At 36.6% G+C, this 8,902-nt stretch overlaps 1 protein-coding gene and 1 non-coding gene across 2 annotated transcripts; one reads left to right on the top strand and one right to left on the bottom strand.

Annotated features, from left to right (window-relative positions):
• The first annotated feature begins 800 nt into the window (after positions 1 to 800).
• Positions 801 to 1,098, top strand: LOC149502888 (signal recognition particle RNA). The gene has a single exon (XR_016323194.1).
• A 523-nt stretch (positions 1,099 to 1,621) lies between these two features.
• Positions 1,622 to 6,609, bottom strand: LOC114248057 (apolipoprotein D). The gene is made up of 5 exons (XM_028181175.2): positions 6,436 to 6,609; positions 4,614 to 4,771; positions 3,889 to 4,073; positions 3,083 to 3,324; positions 1,622 to 2,051 (listed from the first exon to the last, which is right to left on the bottom strand). The coding sequence occupies exons 1-5, from the start codon at positions 6,514 to 6,516 to the stop codon at positions 1,860 to 1,862; spliced, it is 858 nt and encodes a 285-aa protein (XP_028036976.2). The 5' UTR covers positions 6,517 to 6,609; the 3' UTR covers positions 1,622 to 1,859.
• Between the last annotated feature and the right edge of the window lie 2,293 nt (positions 6,610 to 8,902).

Here is an 8,902-nt window from a genome sequence, read left to right as displayed (position 1 = left end):
CAGGAAAAACTCTAGTGGGTTGTGTCTATGGGCTAGTTCGCACGTCCTCTCTACCCTCTCTACCTCAACACGAGTTAAGAAATTATAAGCTTAATAGTAATATTCTTCAGTTATTAGAATATGTCCAAGATTTATTTCATATGAATATTTATACAATACCATAATATAGAGCTCAGGTAGAGTCCAACATAGAGTTAATTAATTATCGATCTTGTTATGAGGAACGAATTATATAAAAAATATTTTTTAATTTCAGTATCAGTGTTTAAAGGAAATAAAAAAAATCAGTAATTGTGTTTCTTTAAGTTTTTCTATTAGCAAAGAGAATAGAGCTAATATAATAATACTTTTCTTCTCATTTTAATAATAATAAGTGAAAAAATTTAAATGTTTATTATTGTATGTATTTCTATTTTCATTATTCACAAAATACTAAAAGAATAATGCACTTTTTGAATATGGCTATAATTTTAAATTTTATTTGTAGAATTTTTGGTTGTAGAGTTAAAATAGCGCCCTCTACCGATAATCGAGTCTAGTTTTTTGTAACTACGCCACCGCTAAGCACAGCAAATTTTTGCTGTTTCATAATTTTTCCTTTAGAGGGCAGCAGTCTCGCCGAATGAAAAAGCATTTTATTATCATTTAATTATGTTTATTTAATTCTAAATACAGGATTTAATATAAACTAGATAAATAAATATTTCAGATTTTTTTAAATACCAAAAAAAATACTATGTACCAGATTTGAACCTTGGTATTTTTCAATCATATGAAGCAAATTTTCATGATACACCTCGACTGGGAGCGTGGCGTCTCCTGTAATTCGGCTACTCGGAGGTCGGGTACGGAGGATGGTTTGAGGTCGGGACTCACTGGCGCTGAGTGGCCCATGTTGACTGGACGTCCGCACTAAGCCTGGTGTTAATATGGACTCCCCGGAGGAGTCTGGGAAGTGCAGGTTAACTAAGGAGGGGCGAACCGGGCCAGGGGGGAAACCCAGCAGCCAAAAGTCCCCCGCATCGGGCAGTAGTGGGATAGCGGCCGGGAGTGGGCGCTCAGTGACAGCCCGACCAATATAATCAGACCCGTTCCTTTTGCAATTTTTTTCTTTATGTGTATAATTTTCATTTATTTGCTTATTTGAATATATTGCTAATACATATATTTTTTTGGGCCAAAACGGTCAGACGGGCTCTTAAACTACCTGGGCTAAAAGATCTTCCGAAGTTTAAAGAAATTAAAGTGCTTGGGACTTCATGACTTGACTGGCTTAAAACCTATTAAAATAAGGTCTATTTTTATTCTTCAAAGTACGTACCAAGGGATAACGTATATAAAGATAACGGATATAAAGTTGTTGAAAACAGAATTCAGATTTATTTATATTATAAATATTATCTCTCCTTTAATTTTGTTTAATAAATCAGAAACTGATAATGCGACTATATTTGCGATAAAATATACTATCCTCATCCACATCTCATTAAAATCCATGAATAGCAAATATGCCTTTATTCTGTTTGGAATGTAACGAATATAAACGTCACAAAATTATTTTTCATTAATCTATTTATTACAAAATCGACTGTAATGACTTAGGTGTAAAGGAAACGAAGTCTTAAGATTTTAGCTACCTTTATTTGGCAATTAACCGTTTTAACGCTTCACAAGTGCTCGAAAAAATTTTGAAGTATTTTTAATCATTACATTTTTTAGGTGACGCTAGAATAATACTAATTAATATCCGATATATGTAATAGTAAATCTGCTAATAGCATATTCCAAGACAATATTTTATTCAGACGCTCAGTAAATTACATAAAAAAATACACAGGCACTTATTAATTTTTATTGAATTATATTGCGGTGGTTTCAACAGCCTTAGGTTCCACTGCTTCTGCCTTGTCTTCCGCTTTAGGTTCTTCCATATTTTCCCCTTTCTTGTCGTTCTCTGTCAATATCATTTCTGGTACAGGTACGGGTTTGGGTTCAAAAGAAATTTCTGGCACCGCCGACCGTTCTTGCACGACTTCGTCGATTATTTGCTTCTGTAAATATAACTCTTCAGTTGAATGAAAAATATACCAAAAATATATACAAATTTTGAATAAACCAGTTTTCCGTTTTATCATAAAAAAAAAAGTGTGTGTGTCCGCTCCGACGCACGACTGGAGTTTACTGGATATAAAAAATTAAACGAAACAATACGAGAAATAGTTCTATATTACGACAACACGATACACTACAGATTATTAACAAATTAACGAGACACAAAACAAACGACTAACAAATATATGAAAATACAATAATGAGAGAAACGCGCGATCAGTACGAGGCTTTGTGGCGGACTGCCGGCGCATGTACTAGCATGTCACACGAAATGCGCATAACGCATTTCGTGTGACATGCTAGTACGATTTTGGTCCCCATAATTTTCATACCCCGGGCCTATATATGTAAATCGATTCTAAAGGAGTAAACTCCAAAAAATAGGTACATTTTAATAGTGAGTGAAATCGTGTAGGTTAATGTTTCATACCTAACATTTTCTATTGTGATGGAAAATGGCATTTGCAGCTTGTAATACATATTCGCTAAGAAGTAATGTTACTCGCATGAAATGGAATTCTGAAGATTATTACGAAAATATCACAAATGTTGATTTAAAATAAATCGCAAGTTTGTCCCTATCGCTACTCTATCTATTTGTATGTATGTATGTATGTAATATATTTATTCATAAAAAGTTACACTTTCATTTAAACCATATATAAATTATTAAAGTAGGTTATATTAATACAATTAATTTACGTAAATGGTTACGACGTATTTAACAAGTGTTTTTTTTAACAATCTTTTAAATTAAGCAAGTATAGGCGTCTTATGTCCTCGGGTAAACTATTGAGAAAGTATGGAACTCGTTTTTAATTTTTTTTGTGGAAAGAAGATTTTTTTTTTATTGCCCTTGTAGGCAGACGAGCATACGGCCCACCTGATGGTGAGTGGTTACCGTTGCCCATGGACTTCAGCAATGCCAGGGGCAGAGCCAAGCCGCTGCCTACCGCAAAAGATTGTATACCTTAACAGAATCCGAATCCTCGACGGGCTCTTTCTCTTTAACTTTAATATCTACGTTCTTCATAACATCAGCAGACTTCGCTTCTATAGGGATGGCCACCGGGTCGGGTAGGATCGTGCAGTCAGCCTGGTTGGTTTTCACGAAGAATGTCCTAGAAATCTTGAATCGATCTAGCACTGCGTAGGCGTTCTGCATCGCCATCAAGGACGGGAGACGCTCGCGGGTCAGAAGCCAGGTGTTCTCTAATAGAAAGATAAGGGTACAGAAAAATTAAAAATTATAACAAAATGTTTATTGAACATTTCTTCGTATTTTCATTACTTCGTACATTATTATGTATTTTTTTAAATTAAACTGTAATATTATATTTTTAGTTTAAAAATAAATGCGATGTTAAAAAAATCTTCAGCTTGTAGAATCAACAGAATTGTAGGAACGAAAAGATTTTTTTTAATTTTTTTACTGCCCTTGTAGGCAGACGGGCATACGGCCCACCTGATGGTGAGTGGTTACCGTCGCCCATGGACTTCAGCAATGCCAGGGGCAGAGCCAAGCCGCTGCCTACCGCTTAATACTCTCCACAAGCCTCTAAATTGATTAATTAAGATCTAAATTGAAAAAGCGTTTGCTGTATTGTGACAAAACTTTACCGCGAATCTTAAGTTTTTTCGAACTAAATCCATTGACATACCTTATTAACACTACGTATTTTATATATTATTCGTATCTTTTAATACGAGCTTTATCTATTAGGCCTCGGCGACTGTAAAATATATTTAGTTTGAATAATTTCATCTATAGCTTACGAGTGTGAACCGGCCCTATGCCGCTGCATGACCACATCACCGCATAGTTGTCGTAGTCCGTGTCCAGGATTGAGAACTCGGACTCGTATGGAAGTGGCAATGATGAGTACTTAATCATGAAGCGTCCCTCGCCTTCGCGCCCTATCATCTGAAGGCTACCTTCCATAAGGCGTTTCATTCCCGTTCTGTGAAAATATTATGCAAAATTTAAAGAAAGCCGACTTTGTAAAAATAAAATGTGAATATCGTAAATGTAGACGAGTCAATAAAATATGCATTAATATACATTATTAGCTTGAAGGCTACTACTGGTCGGATCTTAATAAAGTTTAATTAATATCTTAAATCACTTATTAATATCTTAGGTCTTATAAATATCTTAATAAAATTTTATTAAGATAACATGACTGTTACTGGTTACTAGATGTCTTGTGAGTCCGCCCGGGTAGGTACCACCGCCCTGCCTATTTTTGCCGTGAAGCAGTAATGCGTTTCGGTTTGAAGGGCGGGGTAGCCGTTGTAACTATACTGAGACCTTTAAACTTATATCTCAAGGTGGGTGGCGCATTTATGTTGTAGATGTCTATGGGCTCCCGTAACCACTTAACATCAGGTGAGCTGTGAGCTCATCCACCCAACCAAGCAATAAAAAAAAAACTAGACTAGACTATTTAAGTTTATTTACGAATATCAAAAATGAATTGCAACGCTCATGACATACTCACAAAGAATTGACGATTTCATTGGATACAATGATTCTTCCTTCAGGAGTGCTCACATAATTGGTGGTCACGCATCTAGAACCAAGTTCGCTGACGGTGAAGAACCGCTCGGCTTCATACCAAGTACCCAAGAACCGGTTCATGTTGAAACTCGCCATCGACTGAACCGAACACACGGAATATATTTCGTTAGTTAATTTTAGGTGTAATTAATGTAGATTTTATGTGAAAGCAGAACTTTAAACGGATAATCTCGGATTAAGTAACATATTTATTGAGTTACAGAAACCGATAAATCAATTCGGAAATCTTTATTAAGTAACAATATATTGTTATGTTGGTATTTTAGGTGAAGATTACGAAATGAACATTTCCAAATATTATTATGGCGTTATTGATTAAGGCCACAAAAAGATTGTTCGTGTCCTGACTGATCCGGTCAGTACCCTTGATTGCTGGGCCGTGGGTCGTGGGTTTGATTCCGACACCGGGCAAACATTCGTGTGATGAACAGGTTTGTTTGCTCTTTGTCGGAGTTTTTTTTTATTCCTTAAGTGGGTGGACGAGCTCACAGTCCACCTGGTATTAAGTGGTTACTGGAGCCCATAGACATCTACAACGTAAATACGCCACCCACCTTGAGTAATAAGTTCTAAGTTCTCAGTATAGTTACAACGGCTGCCCTGCCCTTCGAACCGAAGCGCATTACTGCTTCACGGCAGAAATAGGCAGGGTGGTGGTACCTACCCGTGCGGACTCACAATAGGTCCTACCACCAACCAGTAATCGTGGGAGTGTTTCATATCCATATATGTTTTTATTTAAACGTTCTTAATTATGTGAACAAGCCTCTGTTTCCCATAGTACATGTAATCTTAGTTCAGAGCCAGAAAATCGTGTGTTTCTTCTCCTTAATTATTACTATTATTACTTTAGCATTTTACGGTTACTGAAACAGTAAATCATTTTTTTAAATACGACCTTATTCATTACAGCATATTGTTCAATACAGCATATCGAAAGTTTTAGGAGGATTCAGCCACAGTATATATATGTATAAGGTAATCAATACATAATACACAAGAGTCGTTCCCCGACTGTGCAATTTATACAGAGTTGACCCTGGTCAGTCCTCGCGTTGTATAAACAACGCTTATAGATTGTTGTGTAAGTTTGCTCTATGTAAGCTTATACTCATCATAAACAAGCCAATTAGTTATGTATTGGAAACGATCTCTGACTCGGAAGTCTTTAGATTAGATAATTTATTTGTTTTTAAATACGGTCATGGAATACGTAAGATAATTCTACTGCATTTTTAGTGAATCAAATTAATTCAGGTTACTAAATAGTAGAAAACAACATTCTTCTATTGATGCAACGCTGCGACGATGAAACTATAAAATTATGTATTTTTAGCATAGTTTAGTTCACTTTCATATGCAAAACCTTTGTTGATGCAAGCTAGACTTAATCAATAATTTAAAAGTAAATAATCTCGCACCTCCCGCCATTGGAGCAGAGTTCATAAATGTTATCTGGAACCGCTGCGTTCATCCACAGTGCGTTTCCAGAGGTCTTTTTTGCCACGTACCATCCGGCTATGGAATGAGCTCCCCGCCACGGTGTTTGCCGAGCGCTATGACATGTCCTTCTTCAAACGAGGCTTGTGGAGAGTTTTAAGCGGTAGGCAGCGGCTTGGCTCTACCCCTGGCATTGCTGAAGTCCATGGGCGACGCTAACCACTCACCATCATGTGGGCCGTATGCTCGTCTGCATACAAGGGCAATAAAAAAAAACAAAAAAAAACTAATAAATTTCTTACCTGAAAATCGGGGCACCATCCTAATGAAGGTATTTGAGCTGAGGCAGTCGCCGCGAGAACCAGTACAGTCAAACGCCACATGGTGTCCAAATATTCTCGCTGCCAAATCGGGAATGAAGCCTGGACTCCCAGCCCCGACTTTATAAACCTTCCCGCCTGAAACCGGTCGGCATTCGAGCCTAATGAAACTTATCTAGCGTGGCCAGTGCCTCCTAATATGGCGAACTGGTCCCATGGGATAATGCTGTGTAAATGTCGTGGAATTATTTTTAGCAATGGTTTAAGTGGGTTATTATTGCCAAGGTCTTGTAGGGCTGTGTTTTCACAAAATTTCGGGGCAAATTGTACAAAATATGACGGTAAGGCGAATACAAATATTCAATAGGTACAATACGTGAACTACTGTGGAATTAATCAGATTCGACTTATTATGTAGGTATAACAATTTTGTCAGGCGCCTCCATGAGTGTATTTGGAACCAATGATTTGTAAGCCTTGAATGTAATCACACAAAACACTCTTCGAAATATTATAGTGCAGTTCAGAATACTTGTTCCTGTTTTTTTTTAAATTATTTTCAAGTTTTTTGCGATTAATTAAGAAGTCACATTCGATTATTTTATTATTACTTCAGGTCTTAAACTACGAAATACAAAACACACTAAATGTTACTTCGTTCGGGCCAAAACAAACTTCAGCTAAAGAACAATCATATACTAAATTTACATATTATTATACTAAAAGACAACGAGTAGCCAAATATGTATGTTGTCTTTGTGTTACGATTTTTGGTTAAGTTTGACATATAAAAATGTTTCGATTATTATCACTTTAGTTGGTCAATTTAAATATAAATTGATTTTATTTCACAAAATAGTCATCATTTTTATGAACGTTACAAAAATATCCAAAATTGGATTTTATATTTAAAAAAATCGGTGTCCGATTCATAGTTTAGTATTTGTAAGTTTAGCTTATCAGGAAAAGTAATATATGTAGTTTGAATGAAAAGTGTTATTCTATATAGTCTAATCTTTGTGCTGAATAATTAAACCAAAGCTTTTGGATAAATGCTTTTTATTATTCGTTCAGCCCGTTTCCTATCTTGACGGGCAGCCCTGACTGTATGTTTTAGGTTGGCAGTCAATGGAACCCATAATGAATTTGCAGTCCTCTTTAGAAAAAGCTTCTTAAGATATTACCAGTCTTTATTACCTTTCGTTTATATTTCTCTTGGTGTATTCGTTTTCAGATGGCTTTGTGGACTTATATGGTTTTGATAAAGACACTTTTAGAATAACTTTTATAATTATCGACATATGAGACTCGTCACTGTAGGACGTGGGACGTAGTTGTACAGTTATAAGTGCGTTTCTTGCGGTAGGTCTTATTTCTGCTAAGAATATAAGTTACAGTTTTACGTGTATGACAGCCGCTATGTTTCATAGAATATTTTTGGCGTAGACACATCCTTACGGATCCATCAATAACCTTTGCATTAGGCGCCTTCAGCTCTAACACTAGGAAGCAGGCTTAGGGACTCCGGTAACCGTACTCGTCGAACTCGACAAAGAGGTCGACGTGCAACCTAACCCGCTAAGTTTCTCGCCGGATCTTCTCAGCGGGTCGCGATTCCGATCTGGTAGTAGATTAATTCGCGAAGCAGTTGCTCTTGAGTTGTTAGGTCTCCTTTGGAGGCGCTCGGGCAACTGTTAGCAAATCGCACCCCTCCTGGCTGAACCTTTTCTCGCCCACTTGTCCTGGTGAAACTGGAAAGGCTACGGTCCAGCATTAATCCTTCACTCACAAAAAAAAAATATTTCGTTTTTGCGCTAACATAAAATTGCTAAATTTTGTTTATGACTATAGAGAAAGACTGTGAACGTACTCGTATCCATTTCAAGAAAATAAATACAAGTGCCACTGAAGTTTAACGAAAATCTAGTAGCACTAAAACATCTGTGTGGCAAATTTTATTTCAGAAACTAGTTTTCGCCATTCGAACATTACTTACTGTACGATCGGCTCTGCCTGCCCTGTCCTGTGCAATTACTATGAACATTATTAGCATTGAGAAGAAACTCGGGAATGTTCTGAGAACTAATACTACTTGCGTGCAGAAAAATCGCATCTGCCGTCATACCGGTTTACATTTCACTGTTTTTTTTTTGTTACATTTCTGTCTATTTTTACCTGGCGAGCGTACGAGATACTCGCTGTTCCTAGCTATTCAGATCTAGTTTTTGTGACTTGCTTCTTTTCTGAGTATGGGCAGGAATTTGTAATGCGTTTTATATGGATTATTCAGATGTTGGGAATAATTTTAGAAAATTAGTAACGAAAGTTATGTTCTGATGTTACAGGATAAAGAGTTGGTGCTAAATTTACAAGATTTACAGTCGCCGGTGCTTGCATGTAGTATGGTTTAATGCATTTTCATACGACGCATTTACATGTATTATTCTCT

This window comes from Bombyx mandarina, chromosome 05 (genome assembly GCF_030267445.1).
Source record: "Bombyx mandarina strain Sakado chromosome 05, ASM3026744v2".
Classification (NCBI taxonomy): Eukaryota; Metazoa; Arthropoda; class Insecta; order Lepidoptera; family Bombycidae; genus Bombyx; species Bombyx mandarina.
The sequence above is the reverse complement of the archived record's forward strand: the minus strand, read 5'-3'. Positions and strand labels throughout refer to the sequence as shown.

What these genes read in the sequence shown, in the direction of transcription:
- LOC114248057 (XM_028181175.2), bottom strand. Translation starts at nt 6,516, where the DNA reads ATGTGGCGTTTGACTGTACTGGTTCTCGCGGCGACTGCCTCAGCTCAA. An exon ending in AATGAAATCGTCAATTCTTT is followed by an intron (nt 4,074 to 4,613) that starts GTGAGTATGTCA and finishes ATATTTTCACAG; the next exon opens with AACGGGAATGAAACGCCTTA. An exon ending in AGGATTCGGATTCTGTTAAG is followed by an intron (nt 2,052 to 3,082) that starts GTATACAATCTT and finishes TTATATTTACAG; the next exon opens with AAGCAAATAATCGACGAAGT.